The 22,691-nt window shown below is 43.1% G+C and overlaps 1 protein-coding gene across 1 annotated transcript in view; it reads right to left on the bottom strand.

The window, feature by feature from the left end:
- Positions 1 to 22,691, bottom strand: part of FLT1 (fms related tyrosine kinase 1) — a 112,397-nt gene that overhangs the window by 13,457 nt on the left and 76,249 nt on the right. The window contains exons 14-23 of the mRNA XM_030466072.1: positions 21,869 to 22,015; positions 20,393 to 20,524; positions 14,471 to 14,577; positions 12,479 to 12,617; positions 7,424 to 7,528; positions 4,174 to 4,287; positions 3,340 to 3,428; positions 1,364 to 1,523; positions 847 to 944; positions 163 to 285 (exon numbers count right to left, since the gene is read on the bottom strand). Of these exons, the coding sequence (XP_030321932.1) occupies positions 163 to 285; positions 847 to 944; positions 1,364 to 1,523; positions 3,340 to 3,428; positions 4,174 to 4,287; positions 7,424 to 7,528; positions 12,479 to 12,617; positions 14,471 to 14,577; positions 20,393 to 20,524; positions 21,869 to 22,015 (1,214 nt within the window). The remainder of the gene's footprint in view (positions 1 to 162; positions 286 to 846; positions 945 to 1,363; positions 1,524 to 3,339; positions 3,429 to 4,173; positions 4,288 to 7,423; positions 7,529 to 12,478; positions 12,618 to 14,470; positions 14,578 to 20,392; positions 20,525 to 21,868; positions 22,016 to 22,691) is intronic.

The raw sequence follows: 22,691 nt of genomic DNA, 5'->3' as shown, positions 1-22,691 counted from the left end.
AGATCCACAGTGCATCCGGGTAGCTCATCATCTCATAAAAACCATGATCACTTTCAAGCTCCTCTAGGTTCAGGAAATGTGACCATCTACAGAACATTTTGGTGGACAGTTTGAAATGATATGTTATAAACATCTAGGTAAATAAACAGCATCTTGACTTACATCTCCTTTTCTCACATAATCAGGATTCTTATAAATATCTCTTGCCAGGCCAAAATCACAGATCTTCACGACATTGTTCTCAGATAAAAGGATGTTTCTGGCTGCCAGGTCACGATGAATGCACTATAATAAAACAGTTGCACAGTCAAACTGCATTTCCTTGATCCTGCCCTCAAATTTCCTGACTGTCTCCCATATCCTTTAAAAAATTATTATTATTATTATTATTATTATTATTATTATTACTGAGATCAATTTAATATATTTTTAGGGAAGCTGAGTACAGTTTACATGTATTTGCTGTACACAGTGGCAAATCTTAAAAAACCTTCACACTTCCCAAAGCCAGAAAATGAACAAATTTTAAGATCCTTGATATTTTCAGGGAAAGTGCCAATCTATTTGGAGCTCCCTAGCTAATATATGGTGAAATGAACAAAAAAACCCCACCACACCCGAAAGATCTTCCCTGAATGGGTGAGCTTGACACAATAACTTCAACCATGATGCTGTGTTTATGGACTATGGAGACTTGGATAAACACAGCATTATATTTATAACGCCAGGAGGAAAATGGCTCTTCCTTTGGGAGCTCTCCCAAGGAAGGTGTCACTGAAACAGAGACATGATTTTGCCTCTGAATCCCATCCTTCCATAGGAAAAAATCCTCAGCACAAAACTTGCCTTTCTGGAGGACAGGAACTCCATGCCTCTGGCCACCTGAAAGCTGTAGGAGATCAGATCCTCCATAGTGAGGGGCAACTTGTAAAGCTCATCAGCATCTGCCAAGGTGAAAACCATGGTTTGTTACAAAGATTGCTCACGAGGCAGTTATTTCTCCCCCATGCTTACTGACCCTAATATTCCCATAAAACCACTCTTCATAGAGCAATATTTGCAGGTCAACCCACTGTCACTGGAAACAAAAATAGTGCTTGCTTTATACCCCAGGCTTTGGACACTGCTGTGTTTTCCCTGAAGATAAGGAGAAGACATAAGAAACAATCACACATTTTCCTGTCTGATTTAGTAACCCTGGAAATAATCTTTTTTAAAATCTTCTACCCTCTGGACATGACCCTGTGAGCATCTCCCACGGATGTTTATTAGGGTGATAAATGAGGAAAAAAATTTCAGGGATGCACAGTATGTTGTAAAAATATCACAGACCATGTAGGGACAGGAAGGAATTAATACCTACCCTCCTGATCCTCCTCCACATCACTCAGACTTTTATCTTCCTGGAACCCTGAGCTCGCAAAGCTCTCACTGCTGGTGACACTGGAAAGTCTTTGTTTTTTGCCTTCCACTGACTCAGTATCCTTTTTCTCATTCGTTTGCTCTCCTTGCAGAGAGGAGTCCTTCAAAAAAACAAACAAACAAACAAACAAACAAAAAACAACAGAGGAGAAGAGGTGTCAGAGCAATGGAGGGGGAGAGGGAAAGGAACTGAGTCAGATTTCTGTTGGTTTTTTGCTGGGAGATGATGCTGGTCCATGGCACGTGCTTCCAGCTCTCCCAAGGACACTGGTGTCCAGCCCCACTGTGGCGGGTGGAGGCTGATTGCGTGGCTCACTCCACCAAGGCTGACAACCCCAGGGAGCAGAAATGTGGTGGCTTGGGAGTACCCAGCACATTATTTTGGGATATCCTGTGTGGTGGGTTGCCTTTGATGAGGTGACGGTTCGCAGGATGGATGGACACATCCTCTGGCCTGTGGGTCACTTCAGCTCAAAATGAGACAACTGAAAGGGCCTATTTCTCTCTGGTAACCAGAGAAGGAGCCTGGTGTACAGAAAGATGTGCCCACAGTGCAGGTGTCCCACTCCTCTCAAACTGAAGCACCAGCTTTTTGTCCCAGGCTGCTTAAGGCACCTGCCCCAATGTCCCTGCACAGTGCTTGGTGTGGGGCTGTAAGCCCCAGGAGCAAGGACACTTTGTGTTTGAAATACAGCTGCTGTTGCAAGCAACTGCTGCTCCTCCCCAAAGCCTTTATCCAATGCTTTCATGTTATGGCCAACAACAGCTTAATGGGACACATGCAAAACTTCTCAGAAAATGCTTTCCTACTGCTACTGGAGAGCAGAATAGCTGCCTAGCCATGCTCTTGCCTCCTCTTTCCTTTTTTTTTTTTTTGTCCTCCATCTGTCCCTCTCCCCTGCACACACTGGTTTAGAGCCAGGCTCCCTCTTTCCCTGCTGCCCAGGGGGTCCTTTCCAAGGGTGCTGGAGCACCAAGTCTTGGCAGGCTCCAAGGTGAGGGATGTGAGGGGATCACTCCAGGGTGGACCCTGCATGGCCAAGCTCCCCACTGAGCATCTAAAACCAACAAGCAAACACTCAGGAGGTGGATGCTGTGTCTCAGGCAGAGTCCAACATGGACAGCCTTGGGAACAGGGGCTCAGCCAAATAACTTTAGAAGGAGACATCCTCACGAGTGTGCCTTCCCAAAAATCCCTGAGATGCTGCTGAGCTTTTGGCACAGTGGAGCAGAGGGTTTGAGGAGTGCTGTTCTGGGTCCAGGCTCCTAAATTCTACTTCAGAGCACTTCATCCTTTGAGAGAGTTTGCTGAGAGTGCACAAACAAGGTTATAGTTGGCACATTTAGGTTCAGATTTATAACAGAAATCACAACACAGATTTCATTTAGAGGGCTGTGGGATGTGAGGACAAGACTCTCTTTTACTATCCCCTCTCCTCACAGAATAATAATAATAAGATTAATTGCAAATCTCTGAACTGAGGATGTCTTGGAACATGAGCTTTAAATGGCATTATCTCAGTTGTGTTCCCAGAGGTACTGAAATCAGTGGGCAAAACCACTTCCTTTGGCTTCGCTGACAGCAACCTCTGAAGTGACCCCAAGCTCAGCAGGAATGGGTTTGTCAGCAGTGGGGTGAGAGCATGCAGGGACACTTTGGATGGGATTCACTTCCTCTTGCTGTAGATGGCTCCATCCAAATTACTCCCAGCAGTCTCCTTACACAGTCAGGGGAGAGAGATGAGTACTTGGCACAACACATCCCACACTAAATATTAAAACAGATCAGGTGAACAGCACCCAAAAGCTGTTTCTCTCCTTTGGTAAAAGAGCCTATGGAGATTAGCTCAGAGGCTGGCATCTACATTACCAACACTTGGGTATGAGGAACTCTACCAGAGGCATCTGCTTCCTCACCTTGTTAGGACAGAAAAAATTCCTCTTGCTTTTCAAGTAGTTTGACAAATTCCCATACTTGCAGTATTCAACAATCACCATCAGTGGCCCTGGGCAAAAGGAAAGTGCATTTGGAGCAGCATAAAGCAATACAAGGCAGCATCAGTTCTGAGAAGAATAGTCTTTTATGCCCATAGCTATAGTGTGAGTCCAGAATAACTAATCAATGAAGCAGAAGGCTTCTTTAAGGACTCCAGACATGTTAGCAAAACAATACTGCTTCTGGAAATTAGGGAAGGGTCTAATTTTTGAAAGCTGGGTCATGAACCTCTGTCCTGAGGGACCCTCCATTTCCTTTTCAGGCAGTCTGTGTTCAGACTAAAGCCTGCAGCCCACACACACTTGTTGAGCTACACTAAATGCCATATCTAAAACAAATGGGCGCTCATCCTGGCCCTTTGATTTTCTCTAGTGGGATATCATGAAGGATTTTACAACAGTTGCCCTGTGATTCATTGTTCATGGACAGCAGCTGATATCCCTTGTTCCCAGCCTTTCCAGATTATGTTTGACTTGAGCTTGAGCAGTGGAGTGAGATAAGGGACAAGTGGCATGGTTCAAAAGTCACACTTGTCATGTTAATATGACAAGAGAGTTTAAGTAAAGAAAATATTTAATCACTTCATTAAGTGCCCAAAAAGCTCTTTTTCTCTTCCTCTTTTTCTCGCCAACCACAAGATGAGCTCAAGTATTTCAAGTTAATAACCTGACCTCTGGACAAAGAACAACACAGCCAACTGATTGCTACTGGGAGGTGATCCAAACCCATTTTCAGGGTGGTGCAGATTTTTTTACCTCCATTTTTTGTGCAGGCTCCTAACAAATTCACAATATTGAGATGATGGCCAATGTGGATCAGGATTTTCAGTTCAGTCATCAGCGCTTTGTACTCGCTTGCTGTGGCCCCTTCTGTAAATGCAAAAAAAAAAGGCAATGTGGAATAGCAAATAATTTGTCTTTCTTTGCTCTACCACTTCTTTTTATTATCCATTCTATCCAAATTTACTATCCAAATAACCTTCATTACTGGGTGTACTTTGTGTGTTGATGTTCTGTGTCTATTCCTCCCTGCTCAGCATCCTCTCACTTGCAATAAACCCCATAAAAATAGTTTGGCACTCAGCTTCCTCCCAGTAGACTCTTCTATATATAGAACTGAGAGAATTATTTTTTTTTCACATGGAGAGTTTTGTTGTTTCAGCCAAAAAAATGAAAGGACAAACAAAAAGGGATTTCAAGATTGTAATTAACTCTGTCTAGAGTAGGCTTCAGCTGACTTGACTTCAGCTATCTAAGGGTTATGTATTAGCCTGAATTAATCAATATCTCAAGGATATTGACTCAAGGAGTCAGTGGCAAGAGCAAAGCATTTCCAGAGGCTGATGCAGCTGTCAGCTTTAGCCATCTGCACAGAGAAGAGATGAACCACCCCTGGATGATGCTTGTCTGGTTCTGTTCATTATAGAGGAGGCCTGGAGCATTAAGACCAGGAAGGTAAATTCTAATTATTTAAAGTTAGGTGACTGCATCTCACCCTTACTACTTATGATCAATATTGATAGTAACAGTAATAGTAAAGAGACTAGAAATCCCACAAGTAAACTCAAAGGATTATATTTAGTGCTGACAGAAAATTCTCATTTCATCTGAACGAGTTTTTTCTGCAGAATTTTATTTTTCTAATAAAGCAAGAAAAACCATACTGCTTTGCAGTCCCATAGGACTTTTTTCAGTTTACTGACACCAAGAATAGGAAGAATAGTCCAGTGGAAAGAATACAGAGCTAGATCTTAAAGGGCATGATTTCAGCACCTGAATAATACAGATTTTCCTGGTGGCCCCACAGAAAATTTGTCACCTGCCCAGTGACCCATTATTCATATTACACTTTTGTCCATCTCATGGGAACTCTGCAAGGACAAAGCCTACAAATGACTGTAAAGTTCATGCATAATCTAGTGAGGACACAAGAATGGGGGAGATCTCCCCTAACTTTAGGGGGAAGATCCCCACAGAGGCTCGAGTCTCCACAGGCTCTCACCATAGTCAGCAGAACAAAGCAAGTGCTCAGCTCACCATATGCAGGGATCTGTGCCATGACAGGATGGGCTGCTGTTTCTCACCGCTGACAATAAAAGATTATTTAAGCAACTAATTTAGATACAAGCATCTACCCTGCACACATACACAGGATCCGTGAGGACTTCTTGTAGCTGCCGTCTGCTCCCATCTATTCCAGGAACAACCCCTGCTGCCTTGATGGTGCTGGCTGGCACAAGAATCCTGCTGATGTACATGAAGAAATGTTGAATCTGGCAGTCCATTCTGCCAGCACGTATGTCTGCATGTTGGCAAAACAGCTCAGTTAACCATGGGTCAGGCAGTGACCCAGGTGACAGGCCATCCACTGCAACCAGTGACACAGATGGCTATTGGCCCACTACTGCAGAAGGTTTGGACAGGGACCAAAGCTTTAGTTTCCTCCAATTTTCCAGACATGCTTGCTACAGGGTAGTTGTTCATTTGGCATTGGCCAACAGGGTATTTCTGTGCTTCTGGAACAAGAGAGAGGCCAAAGGTCTGCAACCCTCTCAGCTGCAAATTCCCTCCTTTGGGATGGTCCTGGATATCCTAGAAGCACATACCAGCCCCTGTGAAACCACTTGACATTAGATTGCAGAACAAGGCTGTTGAGGACAACATCAAGAGGGCACACCCTACACAAAGTACAGCTGCCAGGTCACTGCAGGCAAGAGAGAAGCTATTTCAGGGTGAGTGTTTCAGGCACAGACTGCAGGTCTGAGAGTATCTCATGTGCCCTTCCAAGGGCTGGAATAAACATGTAAAGACCTTCTGATAACTGATAAGTAAGGAGCTGTGGAGCTAGAAGCCACTGGGTAAGAAGGGTGGATTCAAGCTATGTCTGAACAGAGTCAGCTGAGAGCATCAGGTATCTCAGTCTTACTGACAGAACAGAGGATGTGTCCTGGTAGAAAATGACAATTAAAAAGATTCTACATTGAAGAAAGATTAGCAATGAAGCATAAGATCCCAGGGAAATGTGGGGGGGGAAAAATCAAAACAAAAGGATGGGAAAGGATAGGAAAGGATGTCACCAGCACTCTGGGTTAGGGAATTCAGGCATGGCTGCTGCAGGTTGTGACTGAGTACCATCCTGCCTGCTGACTTCACAAGTGACCTCTTCAGAATGATGGGGGTCTTTGTCCTTTCTGCTCCAATGAAAAACATGGCAGTGATTAGCTGGGAGATGATTTCACTTTTGGAAGAGCATTGGTGTATGAAGAGTGCTGGCAAATCCATTACACAACCTGGGTGTCAGCATCCTAAGCACCCTGTGATAAGGCTGCAGGCAGTTCAGAGAGGACACACCTGCACAACAGCTCCAAGATTTAAACAGCTTGATCTGTTTAGCTTAATTAAAGGAAGGAAAATCTTTATATAATGCAATGGAGAAGGTTAGAATGAGGAATGAAAGTCAGACAGATGCAAAGGAGACATAAGGCACCTGGTTTTGACAATGAGATGATTAATCATCAGAGCTAATGGCCAAGGGAAATACAAAAGCTTCTATCTCTGTGTCTTCACATCAAGGTGGAAGCCTCATGCCTCAGCTAAACTGCATTTATGGTGCTCAGTATAGGGTCAGTCTAACATAACAGTATGATGTAGGGTGTGCAGGAAATGTAATTGCCCCTTTTGATACTACAAAAGTGACTCTTTCATTCATTCTGATATTAGAAGTAGTGGAACCAAATTTTCAATAAAATGAGCGATCAGGTTTTTTTACTGCATGTGAAACTTTCTCCTGTATCACCTTTTTTTTAGTGTGAATGCAATTTTTATTTCATAGTTCTGCCATTTCACTTGTGATGGACCTGAAAATTGGTGTACAATTTTTGGAGGCTTCAGAGAGTTATTGGTGGGGGAATAACATCACACACTCTTTCTTTGAATAGGATCAAACTAAAAGTGAGACACTACAAAAAGGATCATTTTTTTCCAGCCCAGCTTTGCAGCAAGATACCTTTCAGCATTTTCACAGCAACTATTCTGCATGTTGGTGATTTCTTAATTCCAAAAGCAGATGCTTGTACCACCTTTCCAAATGCTCCATGTCCAAGAGACTTTCCTGTAAAGAAAATAAATTGGAGAGAGACATTCTGGTAAAAAAAATACTGTCAGCAAATAACTGAATGATATCATAGATAATGAACTGAAAAATGTGCTTTACCATTAGTCCCACATGTATATTTCCAACATACAGGTGTTTTAGACTTTTTGATTGCTTAGGTTTTTTTCAAAGAGTAAGGAGACAAATCAGGAGATTCCACAGAGGGAATAAGTAATATGACTGAAAATTATGCTAAATGAATGCAACAATTCAGTGGCAGTACACTGACTTCTGACCCAGTTTTTTTCAGTCTAGCTCAGCCAGAGGAAGATTTGCTCCTCTTTTTTCCTGAGCAAACTATTCCATGCAGCAGGCTGTGACCCTGGTTCTTATGTCCTCAACAAGACAGGGCCTCCACCTAAACCTGCATACACACTAAGATGTAGCTTGCCACAGGTAATCTTTACAAATGGAATTCTTCCTCCTCAAACGAGGTGCCTTAAAATTATCTTTATTCCAGGGAGGAAGCAGCGACTTGGCAATGAAACCCTTGAACTATGGGCACAAGACCCTAACGCTCTTCCCCAACAAGCCCCTGTAGGATGGCATCTATGAGTTGTAAGAAGCTGCAAATCTGGGCAAATGGGACCTTTACCTTTGCAGAATGAGGGCTAGGGCTTTTTTGTGAGAGGGGACTTGGAGTCACAAATGATGGGTTTGTTTATGGTGGGTATGATGCTTCCAGTTGCCTAAGGGCAGACATTTGTGCTGCTACTGAGCAGACCTCAGGAGAAGCACTCAGAGCCCTTCAGAAAAATTAGTGAGCATCAATAAAACTCTCCAGCAGTAAAAGCTGAGTGTCTTCTTCACCCATGTTCAGAACCAGGTAAGACTCCATGGGTAGTCTTACAACTTTCCTAGAGTTCACAATAGTTGATGTCAGCCTTATGATCTTCCCAGCCTCCTTCATGATGTATTACTGTCTGCAGCAGGGAATATTGACTCCTCTTTGGCACTGCTCGTGTGGGCAGGCATGGCTGACTCTGCCCTTCTCGAGTGGCTGGAGGAGTTTTGATCAGAGAGCTCTTGTCAGCATATCAGGTAGCAATAAAATTTTATTTCCAAGTAACTATTTTCAGATTGCACTTGTGCTTCACCTTCAGCAGAACCCAGGTACCTAAGTGGCTAGCAGGTGTATAGTAGCATGTGTATACAAGCAAGGTAAGAAAGGTAAGCTTTTCCTATAAAAGAACATATGCAATATATTTGTCTCTCAGATACACAAATACGTCATAGCCATCTCCACAGTCAAAGGATAATTTCATTTTCCTGTGATGGACACCTGTTTGACTAGCTCTAACTTGGCCATCTAACTTGTTGAAGTAAAAGTGAGAGATGAATTTCACCCAGACACTCATAAGCAGAGAAAAAGAGCTGCTGTCAGTTCTAAATTAGATACTAACTTTTATATGTGTATCACATTTCTAAACTGTGATTCTCAGTGTGCCTGTCAGCAGAAGCACACAGCATATGCTATCAAAGCAATGGCAACATGAAGTGAAATATGCTAAGCCAAAAAAATCCCCAGAAATTGATACCCTATATAGTGTTGCATTTTTACAGCAATTTTAGCTGTAGCATTTTAGCTATTTTCTTACCATTAAGAATTTAATCTACATGAGTGAAAAGCATCAACAGACTGATCTTTGGTTTGTGAAGGGCTTAGTGTTTGACACACAATTACAGGTGAATCAGTGTTTATCTTTGAATATCTACAGTCACCAATTTCAGTTACTACATAAGGTTTCTTCATGCAGCAGGTGTTTAAGGGAAACAACTTGAAGATTAAGGGCTTGGTTTTCTTGGTTAATTGATGTTCTTAGTTCTCAATGTATTGATTGTTCATGGTTTCTACAACACGAAGTTGCAATCTGAGATCTTCTAAAACCCATCGTACCTTTGTTTAACCCATGGCTTTAATCTGCTTCCATCACTGTTAACTCACTTCCCACACTGAGATAACCTACTTAGTCACCACTTGGAAAGCAAGCCAGTTAGCTCATAAAGCCACACAAAGCTGCTAACCTTTCAGAAAGGAGAAAGAGCACTGGAAACAACACTTCCTTCTCTAAACAACAGTTGTGATTTAATGGGAAACTGTAACATTTGGTGTATTAATCTTTGTTGCTCTGCTATTGCTTGCACTGTGCTAAATGCAGAGTAGAGCTGCTCTAACCTTACAGTATGAAGTCTGAAGTCCACAGTTTAGTACGTAGATCTGTCTCTCAACAGATTGTTCTTGCAAAAGCCCCTGATGTTGACACATAAAGTAATTACAAAATTAAATTATCAAATGGAGAAATTAAACAGAGGAATATTAAGTTGCCCAACCATCTAGGCAATCAACTTGTCACAGCCCTCAAGCAGCTGCACTGCTCACGTCTGAGGTAACGTTCAGGTATGGAATGTTGCAGCATTTACTTACAGACCCCAGAAGCAGAATGCTCTGCTTAACTTTTTGGTTTCCTGGGGCAACTCAGAACTCTTTGAAGTGAACATACCCCGCAGTCAAGGAGTTCTGGATCAGAAGGTTTCCGTTTCAGTCCAATTTGGACAGGGTCTTGCAAGCATGCGAGTTGCTGGACTGGGGCATCAGGAAAAAGCACTGGCAGATGCCTCCTCTCCAGGTCTGAGGGAAGACAGAGGCTAAAAAGTGTGCTTGTTTCTCAGGTCCTCTGCCACAGCCTGAGTTCCCTGAGTTCTCCCTACATGTGACTTCATGTTTTCCATCGTGTCACTCAGGACAGTGCTGCCCCAGTGAAGGAGAATGGAAAGTGCTTGCTGGGTGCCAGCGCCGTGGGCTTGTGGTGCAGAGGAGGAAGTGAGCATCAGGAAGCCATCTGCCACCACTGTGTTTTGACATTGAGCCCGAGCAATGTTGCATGTGGCAACACTCCCTGGGGGTTCTGCACCACAACGTCAGCAGTGTTTGACCTCTCATACATTAGGAAGGTCAAGCCCAAGAGTAAGGTGGAAAATGCATAATAGCTCAACGCTTGATCTGGGCTGTAATGTTATCGCCAACTACGGTGACAGTGATTTATAGCACTAGCATTTTTCTGCCTAATGAAAAGATGACATTTTGCTCACAGTCAGGCTAATCCACACTGAATGTTAATTAGCCTGACTTCAATGGTGCCTGTTTGAAATTTCCTGTAAGGTCTGTAGCTCTTACAGATGAAGAGGGAGTCCTGTTGTATAAGTGTTGCATCACAGCCATGGGCAGTACAGGCGTGTTTTGGAGGAACACGGAGCAGAGGAGGTGTGGGCTGAAAAGAGAGACTTATTTGCAAAAGTTACAATAAATACATATCCTGGAGGATACGTAGGTGGAAAGACAAAAACAGACATATCTGATGCTGGAAGGGGTTGCATTTCTAAGTAAAAATATTTTCTCAAAACCATAGAAGCACATTTTGTGTTTGTGAGACACTAATCCTCAGAGACTGCCAAGGTTACTCAATGACTGAGCCAATTGCCATGTAAGCAGGGCTTGCACTGAGCTAATCTAGCATACTGCACATACCCAACTTCTCTGAATCTGGTTCTCATTCAATGTCAGCATTCTTTATTTGTTTACATCAGCTCTTCCACTTTTAACTCATTCTCTGGTCCTCATTCCTCACCTCCAGACTCCAAACACCAACCCTGCAAGACGTGGGTTTTTCCTTGTTGTTTATATTCCATTTCTGCTTGATTCTTTTCATGGGATTTACACACAAATAAAGCATCACATAAACCAGCAGTCACGTTGCCTGCACATCAAGCTCTTGGTCCATCATTTTAAGAAAACTATTTGAACATTGAGGACAGTCCAGCACGAGGTTATGTTGTCGCATTCCCAGAAGTGTGTATGACAATTATAAAACACTAGCAATATATTTCAGCTGTGCTTCTCCACATCTGGTTGTCTGATTCCTAGCAGGCAAATTAAGTGTGATCCCAAGTGTTTGTGTGTTTTAACCACCCTCTGTCTCTGGTCCCTGGAGAACAGAAGGAATCTGTTCAGCTCCTAGCTAAAAAGCAGGGATTTTTCTAGCCCTTGCTGTAGGACAAATTTAATACAGGCCTGGAAGAGCAAACAGCATTGTAGCAACAGGCTGAGATCACTGTTACTTTAAAGTTGATCCTTTTGTGGTCAGCTGTGGATCTATGTGGTTCCTGGAAGCATTCTTCAACTTCGAAAATCTGGTCCCTAGCCTCCTGCCCTCCTTGTCAGCCCTGCACCAGGCTAAGCAAGTGAGGAACAACCCCTAACCCATGCTTTTCACTGGGGCATTTGCAGGCCAGCTTGATGCAGGTTTGACATTTCAATATATTTATTGATTTATGTGTGGGCTCCTGTCACATTCTTGCACTTTAAGATGCACAGAGAAGAATGTAAACCTGCAGCACAGAAGGATAACAGGGAGAGCACACTGGAGACAAGAGGAAAGGGAGAAACAGGGATGGAGTATGAGGATCCATTTCTGCATTGGGTTTTTTTGCCAGATAATCATGGGAAAAAGAAGGAGAAAATTAGAGTAAACCCACCAAAATTACAATAAGATACAGTCAATAACAAAAGGCTCCTAAGTCTAGAGAGAGAAGCATTCAAGCCAGCAGACTGATTGGGAAACCTTCAGTTGCCCCATTTTTATGTCTTATTTTAAGTAAATCAGTCTGCAAAAAATAGAGTGCAGTACTGTTTTCTGTGTTTTAGTTTCCCTACATGGAGTCAAAATACACATTTGGAAAGTCAGGTAGACACAGTCAGTCCTAACTGCTCTAGGTCAGTTACAGAGCAGGGCACTTGGTATGGACTGAACCTGGCTGCTGAGTGTCAAAACCACACCCAGCTCCTCTTTAACGGCACAACAACTTCTCATGCAATCACTGCAAGCCCAATGTGAAGTATCCCAGTATTACCTAGTTTAAGCCTTTCTCTTGCAATCTCCCACTTGCTGGCATCATAAGGCAGTCGGTCACATTGCTCATCTAAGGGCATTTCATCAGGATCCATTATGATGGACAGATAATGGTTGGTCTTCATTTCAGAGGAATAAGGCTAGAAAACAAAAAAATATGGCAAAATGTAAAAGAGCATAAGGTATCTGTAGCATTTTCCTGCTTGGATCAAGGATTTCAAGTACATTCTCTCCATAGGACTGAATGTTCCACAGTCTAATAGATGGTTTAGTTAAGCTCCCTTTGGCTTTTTAAAACATTGCAAGACATTATGTAAAAGAAACTCTGTTCTCTAGGTTTCCTAATATGTGACACAACAGTTTCTTCAATGAAATCCATATGGATCTGTATTAACATATGGTGTTATGATACAGGCCGTATGCACAATCAGGAGAAATATTTTAAGCAAATGACTAAACATTGCTGATAAAAATAATTTCCCTTCATGTTTCTGCAAAGCACAAAGTGGCCATATGCAACAGATGGAGTTCAACTGACAGGGTTTGTTTTTTTTCCATAAACCCAGCAAAGATGGGTCATATGTGGTTAGCAGATATGCCAGACCAGTCATTAGGACACTAGACATTATAGGTTTCAGGAACTGTTTACAAATTTTCAGAGTTTTTTATTTCTTTGGCATAATTTATGACCAGTTTACTGAAATTATTTAAGACTGAAGAAGTTCATGAACACCCAGGCTCAAATACATGATTTCAAACACTTGATTTCAAATGAATTTACTAGAAATTCACTGTCTGCTGAGCAAATGGATCACCCACTTCACATGAGAAATGTACAGAAATACTAACTTAATCTCAAAGTTTTGTGAAGTCCATCCATTTGAAACATATTTTTCTTCAAAGAGCCCCTAGATTGCTACTTAAACCCACTGGATTTTTTCTTGACATGAGGGTACTTTTATTTCCATAGAAAACATCTGGAGTTTGCTCCAATTTCTTGGCTATTAGTTGGAATTTGTGGAAAACCTGTTGAACTGAGTCCCTCCATGTTACTTTTCCTACATTCATGGGAATAGCACATGGGCACATACAAAACCACACAGATATATCTATGTGAATTTTTGTTGCCTGCTGGGATATGCTCAGCCAAGGTGGCTGTGAGCTGATCCTTGTGGCACTGAGGTGTGATACCTCTTGGGATGGGCTATGGAGGGCAGCCCAGGCTCAGTAATGCTATGGTGAGGAGAGGGGAACATGCAGCCATTCCTCATCCCACTGCTGCAGAGCACCCCATTACCCAAATTCCTCTCTTCCCTAAATCCATCTGCTACTGCAAGTTGCTCTGAGATCTTTCAGCACTGCTGAAGAATTGTGTTCTCTGTTGTGATTCAACCTGCACACACCATGCAAGGCAGACGTGCTGTCAAAAAAAAGGGCTTTAAACCATCAGAGTCAGCCTTGAATGAGAAAGAAGGTCAGCTGCAGGAGCAGTTAATGTTATCCTGCTGATACAGGATCATCTGCTCTAGTGGCTGCACCACCAAAACTACTTCAGTGAAATATCACTTTGGAAGTGATGTAATTATAGGAGACACTGTGTGCAAACCAGACCCCAGCAAGTCCTGTGAAGATCTGTCATTCTCACTCACTCAGATCTTCAAAGACATAAAGATGCCAAACTCCCACAGTTTTTAAGGGAATGGAGATGCCTTTGGTGGGAGTCAGACACTCAAATGATTGCAAGTCACAGAGCCTTGCCCCCACCTGGGCTTTGATTCTGGGCTTACTCATGCTCAGCCTTGTGAGTTACGGTTCTCTGGGCACCCGTCAGCAGCCTGGTGATTGCACAGGGAACAAAGGTGAGCACTAAATGAATCAGAATTTTTTTTTTTTTTAGACTCAGCAATTCCAGTGGCCTAGGAAGAATTTTCTAACAAACAAATGGCTGGCAAGAAAAGGCAGATGCTTTTGGGAACTCCTCATTCTTTCTTACCCTCTTCAGCTTGCGAATGAAGAGGGTCAACAGGAGCCAAAAGAGCGTTGCAGCCACACAGGTACAGGTCAGGGTTATTAGCTCCAGGTTTGACCTCTCTGATGTGCCTGGGAAAATCAAGCAGCAAACATTTTAGAAAATGACCTGCAAAGAAAGGACACTTCAGGTTTCTCTGCAATTAGAATAAAATACCAGGAAGGTCCAGTGTCCTTCTTTTCAATGGTGTATTAATCTCTATTTAAACTGGGTCACAGAGCCTGTATGTAAAAAAATGGTTTCCCCAGCAAAGCCAGTGCATTAAACACAGCAAAACTGTATTCTATACATCTGTATGCTTTTCAGTAAAAAACCAGCTCTTCTTTGTGATCCTGTGGCCCAGAATCATAGAATCACAGGTTGAGGATGAAGCATCAGATAGTTTCCTTTTGAGGTAGCAATTCAGGTGCAGAATATTTTCAGCCAAATTTTCTCTGTGTAAGACTGTGTGCAAGCATAGTCATACAACACTCCTACTCCAGCAAAATAATCTGTCCAAGATCATATACAGGAGAGGAGCAGAGGTCTCAGAAGTGCTCAGTCCCTAGAAGCCTTGGGAAGAGATGAGGCTGGGATGGGACAGCTCTTCTGGCCTTTACCCAGGGGCAAATGATGTGGTGTGAGAGATGCTGCTGATGCCAAAGAAGCTCCAGGGAAGGCTCATGCTGATGTCGACACCAGTGAATCCAGGAATGACCTGGGGCACACTGCAGTGCTGCAGATTGCTTTTTTGTCCAGGACATTTGATTCCTTTCCTTGAGGACCGCACCTGCCCTGCCCCAGGTTGGTGCGTTCTTCAATGCTGATACCCGAGCCCTGCAGCCTGCACCTCCATCCCAGCCATACTGAAAACATTCCAGTCCTCATCAAAAACTCTCTGGAGAAGGGCTGGGGGCTTCCTTGAAAGCTTGCAGTGCAGCTGGCAGCAGTACATGGGTTCACCTTTGCATGGTGTGGATGTAAAGTGGTGTGGATACAGGATGTGGATGCTGTGGCACCAGTGAACTCAGTTTGTGGAAAGCTTGGCATGGGGGTCTTAATCCTAATCCCCACCTGGGGTTGCAGGACCCAGAGCTCCCTTCAACCTGCCAGTGCCCCAGCAGGTTCATGCCTTCAGATCTCCTGCTGGTCTCACCAGTAGCACTGGACCAGGCTCCTGAGAGGACATGGGATCCTTCCCATGGAACTATCTTCTTCACAGGACTCAGCATCACCTTGTAGGACCCAGCTGGCAGGGAGCCAGGAAAGGTCTCCAAACCAGGGAACGAATTAACCCCAGAAAACTAAAATCAACAATAACTGAATAGGATGCAGCAAGAAAACATGAATATTAGAAATCTGGAGAGTATTAGAGCCCACTGACAGAGCTTTAAAAAGCCAAAATAAAATTATCTTCTGACTACTACCTAGGGACTTGTAAAATGCTTTCAGAGCAGTCTGCTTTGCAAATACTGTGATTGTGTCAAAATACCACACTTCCCACGATATGTTTTCCATCGGATTGGTAGCAAATGAAAGAAAAACCTACAACAAACCAACAACAAAACCACCAAAAACAAAAAACCCCAACCCTTAGTGCTCTGCTTCTTATTCTGATGCACCCTCCAGAGAGAGAAAACGAGCTGACAAGGAGGAGTAATTCTGAACATGATTTCACAGTGGTTTTGTCAATTGCACTTGCAGCAGTTTCAGACCTCAGGCAGCTCAGTGTTTCAGTGCTACTCCTGACAAATGAAAAAGGGATGACTGATGTCTCACTGGTGGTTTTACCAGCTAATCCAGAGGGATGTGCTGCCTGGCAAGGTGACACAGCTTTGTTCAGTGGTTGAATTTCTATCTGTAGCTGTGGCTTATTTGGCATGGTATCTTCTCTACCTAAAGGTGATAATCAGATTTGTGTTTGTGCCCTGCACCTAATTTTGTTTCAGCATGTCCATAATGGAGCTTTGAGAATAAAGCTTACTGAAGAACAATGCGACTGCAACTGCAACTGGAGATACAAAGTATCTATTTCTCAAAAATGCCAGGAGCATTAAATTATTTTCACAAGTATTTTTAAAGGTTTGTTTTAGACAAGGGTCACAATGATGGCATAAAAAATACAGCCTAATGCAGCTTGTCTGTCCCCTGGCATCAGGCTTTCCTTTTACATATGGATATTCTCCTCTTGTGTCTGAGCAGCAGCCGTGCAGATGGTGAGTAATAGTTTCTGACGTTCATTCTGCAAAACCTGGAGGGGCTGAGGGTTAAGTTCTTGCTTCTGATCCATATGGCAGGACCCAGAAAACCCCTGAGGCAGGATAAAATCCCAGGGTGGAAGGCAGCAACTTCCTAACCACTCACTAACCACTCACTAACTCCCTAACCATTTCACTAGCTAGTGAAGAGACATGAAGGTACCATCTTTGAAATGTTTTAGTGAATTTAGGCAACCAGAAAGCATTTCCCCAGGCTATGGTTGGGCTGGGTTATGAAATGCCAGATCCCTAGTCTTGCTAAAAGGCTTGCAGACAGAGCTGGCTGAGTGTTTCTCTGGGTAGGAAAAGGTTTGACTTGAGAACTAACAGGCAGGAGCACCCAGAAGAGGGTTCAGGATTAACAGAGCTTGGAGGGGTTGTAGGCAGGGCCAAATCCCTCTCTGTCTGGTAGCCCAAGTTTTCTGTCTCCTCTTTACATCTTTCCCAGATCTTTACACACCAGCTACCTCATTAGACTCAGATTTTCCTCCATGAGCATCTCTGTCCCATTTGACTCCCTGCAGCCTCCGTCATGCCCCTGAAGCTCTGTGTCATGTGTCATCCAGGGAAAAAGCAATGTCTGGGTCAACACCACCCTGTGCTGCAGCCAAAATGTCCCTCACCTCTGGACAAGTGCTTAGAGATACTCAACAATTTCTTCTCCTGGCCTTGCCACACAAAGCCATAACTGACTGGACATAACGTTGGTGACGATACTGGTTTGAGCAGAGGCTGAGCTAGAGGCCACCAGGACTCCCTTCCAGCTCCCTTTGTTGGTTCTCTGAGGTAATAGGAGTCACCTGGTGTTTAAATTTTTTGTTACAGCTGCCCTCATAACCCACTCTGAGCCTCATTCAGTAACAGAGGGAATTCCGGAATTCCAGTTAAACTTCATGGAAAGATTGCTGATGGCTTTAGAGTGACCCAAAATGTGCAACAGATTTTTGATGTACAAAGTTAAAGAGGTAGGTAAGATACTAAAAACAGTTATTTAAAAAGCAAACACCATTTTCATATTATCAGAATAGTTCCATGAATGTTTAATAAATGTGACGATTTCCTTCTCATCAGCAGGGATCACATTAAGTTATCAACCACCATCTTTAAGACAGGGGATGCTGCTGTATTCATTTGCTTGTTACATGCCCATATTCCAGTGAGTATGAAGATGCTGCTTCCTTCAGCAACACATCCCCTTCAGATGGTGCAGCCCCTCTGCAACTCACTGTATTGCTGGCTCCCATTGAGAGTGCTGGGAGGGTCCCCAGGAGGAGGAATGGGACAAGGTTTCATGGCAATTCATCCACTCTGTGAGCAAGGTAGACACGTGCAACTACCTGATCCCAGGAAGAAGAGCTGCCCAAGGCAGCCTGTGTTCCCTTCATGCCCAGGAGCTGTGGCCCTGGAGTTTTTAAGACACAATTCCCTCCACCTGCTGCATGCTCTGGCAGCCATTTGCTGTTCCCATTTGCTCCTTGCAGAGTTGCTGCCTCTTCAGTTCCTCAGCCAAGAACAAGCGGACATACTGTGACATGTCCACAACCACAGCCCCTCTGCTCCTCAGACAGCCCGGCAAGCACAGCTTCCAAACCAAACACGGGCTGAGATTATTTAAAGACAGCCCTTGGATCCCATCATCCATTCATCCATCTCAGATACAAAAATAACACATTGTTTTATCTGTGACTATAAGAATGGGTTTTTTTGAGGAAATAAAGAGAGCAGACAGTTTCCTTCCTGACTCATTCACAACCTACTCTTCCAATCTGCTAAACACGGCCATCAGCAGGAGGCATTGCTCTGCTCCCTTTGATCTGCAGCCCCGCGCTCCGCCGGGACAGAGGGGAGGCTTTGACACAGGGGAGGCTTTGGTGCATGCAGCAGCAGTCTCAGGGTCTGTATTTCTCAGGAAGAAAAGCAAGCAGCAAAGCTTAGAGAGAGCTTAATGTTTAAGTCCTGATCTTGCCCCTCCAGGCTGAAGAATAGGGTGAGGGGCTGCCATTCCTTGGGACAGGGATAGGCACTCCAGTTCAGTGTAGGAGACAAAACCTCCACTGAAGTTCCTTCAGGCAGTAGGAAGGAGAAGTAGGAGAAGCATTCTCCTTGTTCATGTAGATAAGACAGATTGTCTTTCTTTTTTTCATCTAGTCTGAACAGATTTTAATCCAATCTCATAGATTTAATATGGTAAATTTAATTTCTTGCTTATCTAAGAGCTCCCACAGGAGTCACACAAGAACACTGACAGTGGTGTCCCAGGTCATGTAACCAAAGAAGCAGCTTTCCCACTGCTGTCTTTACCCTCCTCTGGATCACAGACTAGGACACATTCCCAGAAGCCATCTGACAGAATGCTTGTGGTTGCCATAAGTAGCCAAACTACAATAATGTTAAAAGCCAATACAATAATGAATTACATTGTCAAGGGCTATCAATTAGTGGGATGTTTGAACAGCAAGCACTTAGACACAATTTATTCTTTTAGCTACTAGAGTGGCCATAAAAACCTTTCTATTATTCACAGGTTTTAACTCCTCGATTACACCACTTAGGCCAGTCCACATGTACATATACTTATCCCTGACCTTTTAGATTGAAAACATAATTGTATCATCAACCATCACCATTAACTGAGACTGCTAACACACCCATGGCAGAAAATCAATACCAACTTAGTAGCTGTAATTGTCTTCTGCTGGAGCATAGTATCCAAACACTGAGTAGTATTCAGATACATTTAGCAGTTGTATGAGAACATACTCAAAGATATAATCCCTGCCTGAGAGACCTAGTGATAGTCATATAGTCTTCTTTAAAGAGAAACTAAGTGTATTTGGGGCTATTTACTCAATACATGAGAGCAACAAGATAGATTTTGTCAAATTCAATTTATACATGGTATGATTTTTCTGCATAATGCCAACCTACTTCTCTTATCTTGTAATATATGAATCTAAGGGTACTCAATGAAATGAACAAAAAAAAAACAAAACAAAACAAAACAAAAAACAAAAAAACAACCGCTGAATAGAATTTATTTTTATGTAAAGTAAAACTGATTGGTAGAAGTTACTGCCACAGGCCTAAGTCCAGCTTGGCAGAAGGCAGAACAATGATGGACATTTAAATGAATAGCAAAAGTAATGGTTACAGGAATAACTAGATCATTCCTACTTCTTACAAGAAATCTGAAAAATGAATGTGTAGCTATCATTGCACTAAAATTTTCCAGTCCCATTTGACAGTTCACTTTACACTGAAAATAATCAAATAAAAGTATCTCAAGCCCCTAATTTCTGTGGAATTAACATGAAATGGGAAAATAAGTGGGTAGGAGAGTGTTCCTTATTCTGTTTTTTGTTTGTTTTGATGATACTAAATTTACATTTCTCTTCTACCCTGACCTGATCTTTGTTGGGTTGAAGCAATTCTTCTTTTTAGGTCAGTGTAAACATGGTCTGAGTTAGCATTTCCTGCTGGGCTTCCTTTCCAACCTGGTATGCTTTCCTTGCTGGGACTTCCTTCAAATTCCTGCCTTCAGAGATTACTGCCTCAGCCCCAAGTCAACCTCCCCCTCCCTGCCTTTCCAGCCTGAGTAAGAGCATCACCCATGGCAAACTTGCTCGTCCCATTTAATGTCATATTTTACCTTGTACTGTCACATATGCTGCACTCTCCACGGACCCTTTTAAGTTGGTGGCTATACACTGGTAAAGTCCTTCATCCTCCTCTTTTACTCTTTCAATAAACAGCATTCGGCTTCCGGGCCCTAAAATTATTCCTGTGAAATGAAATATTTTGCAATGAGAGGGAGCCAGGATATAAACAAAACCAGTCCCTTGTGTAACAATATCTGCTTCATGTTCTTCTCAAAAGAAATCTGAGCCATAGAGTGCACAGCAAAATGTCTGCAGGAAAGCCAAACATACTTGGATGTTTTTGGAACATTTTGGAGATTGGTGTTTACAAAGCATTTGTGTGAGTAAAAAAGCTCAGCCTAAGGGACTGATCTTGGGAGCACTCTGTATTGTGCATATTGATTGGCACATGACATTTTGGAAGGTGGTGTTAAGAGTGCACATTACAATGATGTGGTCACCGTAAAGTTTCAAGGAATCCATCTCTAGATTAAGTTTAGTGTCTGTGCTGAGAGTCTGCACAGGCTTATAATCCATCTGGAGAAATCCTCAAAGACTTTCCCAGTTGTCTTTCTTCATGCTATAGTAATTTCCAATAATGCAGGACAGACCCTTACACAAAAACTTTCTAAAATGCTGCTATTGAAAAGTAGACTTAGGATTCAAGTTCCTACAGGCCGAATCTCTTTGAACATTTTTGCTGAGCCTGTACCATTAGCTTATGGTGTGCTTCTTATCCAAATGTGGATGAATTCCAACAAGAAAGGTTTTGCCTTTTTCCTTATCATTTCCTTATCATTCATCTCCACCTGAAATCTTCAAGGAACTATTCTGTGACTGTGGTGCCATCAGAGCAGGACATGTAGTCTTAGCTAATCTATGAAATCACATTCCAGACACAGCAGTTAATATCTCCCAAAGTTTTCCGGGAGCTGTAGCATGCCATCTGGGAAGCTGTCCCTTTCTGCTGCATGAGACCTGGATTCCCTGGCTGCTGGCAGATGCATTTCAGGTTTGGAGACTCCAGATACAGAATTAGTCTGGCAGCTAGGGTGTGAACCTAGAACAGATTTTGCAAGCCTAACAACAGACCCCCACTGGTATTCCTTACACGTCACTCAAGCCTGGTTTTCTCCTGCCTGGCTATACATTGGCCAGGACGTCTGATCCTTAGGCTCCCTCTATAGCGAAAAGAGAGAAATATATTTCTCTGAAGATGACTCTTATAAGATGCAAACTGAGAGCTGTATTTTTTCCACTGAATCCACAGAGGAGTGTGCCCACATTGTGCCCACATCTCCAGACTGGCTGAGGTTTTAGAATTAGACAAAATAACCTGGAGAACCCACACTGCTGCCAGCCTGTAATACCAGGCAGTAATTCCTGCCTTACACCTCGGTGCTGGTGTCAGGCTGCAAATGGCTACCTGAGGCAGACAGGTAAATAAAAAAGGTCCAAAAATGTAAGTGAGTACACAGGGCTCTCACCTGATTGCTGCTGTATTTCCTCATGATTTTTAAACCAGGATATCTGAGGCTCAGGGATGCCACGAGCCTGGCACTCCAGCATGGCCGAGTGACTGGTGTTCACTGTCTGATCCATGAGCTGCCGCAGCAGGGCTGGTGCCTCTTGAGCTACAAGACAAAACAACACCTCTGTTTTACATTCCTGTAACCGTGGGGGTTTAATTATCTTCCTTACCAGAATTTTACTCATGTAAAAAGCTATGGCTGTCCTAGCAAGTTTATCATTCATGGAATTTATTTACCATTTGAGTTTGTTAAAGAGCATCTGGGATGTACAGAGTGCCCTGGTACCCAGAGATAGCAGGTTATGATGACCATGAAGACCTAGTGGTGACATTGTTTAAGATTTCCTGTGTTTCATAACTGACCACATCTGTTTCTATGAAAGCTCAGAGTCTTGCATCACGAGGAGAAAGGAACTGTGACACAACAGTTTTAGCAGTTAGCAGGATACTCCTGTAACTCTGGTAGCAGAGTATTTCTGCATGACTGGCAGCACCATGCAGCTTTGTACATGTGGTACCTGTGAATGGGGCCGCTATCACTTACTTACTTTGAAGAGTACACTTACAAATTCCATTCAGCAAACACATCATCTAAAACCAGAAACCACAAGCACAAAAACATTGTGTTACATGTCCCAAAGCCTTCATAAATTCTTCCACTTTTGCATTTCACATATTTGGCTGAGCACAACAAGGCTTGGCCGTACCACACTGCAGCCCGACTGCCAAAACTGCACTGGTGAGAAATGGACCCATGTCCTCCGGCAGCCACACACATT

This window comes from Calypte anna, chromosome 1 (assembly GCF_003957555.1).
Source record: "Calypte anna isolate BGI_N300 chromosome 1, bCalAnn1_v1.p, whole genome shotgun sequence".
Lineage (NCBI taxonomy): Eukaryota > Metazoa > Chordata > Aves > Apodiformes > Trochilidae > Calypte > Calypte anna.
Note: the sequence above shows the minus strand (reverse complement) of the source record. Positions and strands in the feature narration are given on the sequence as shown.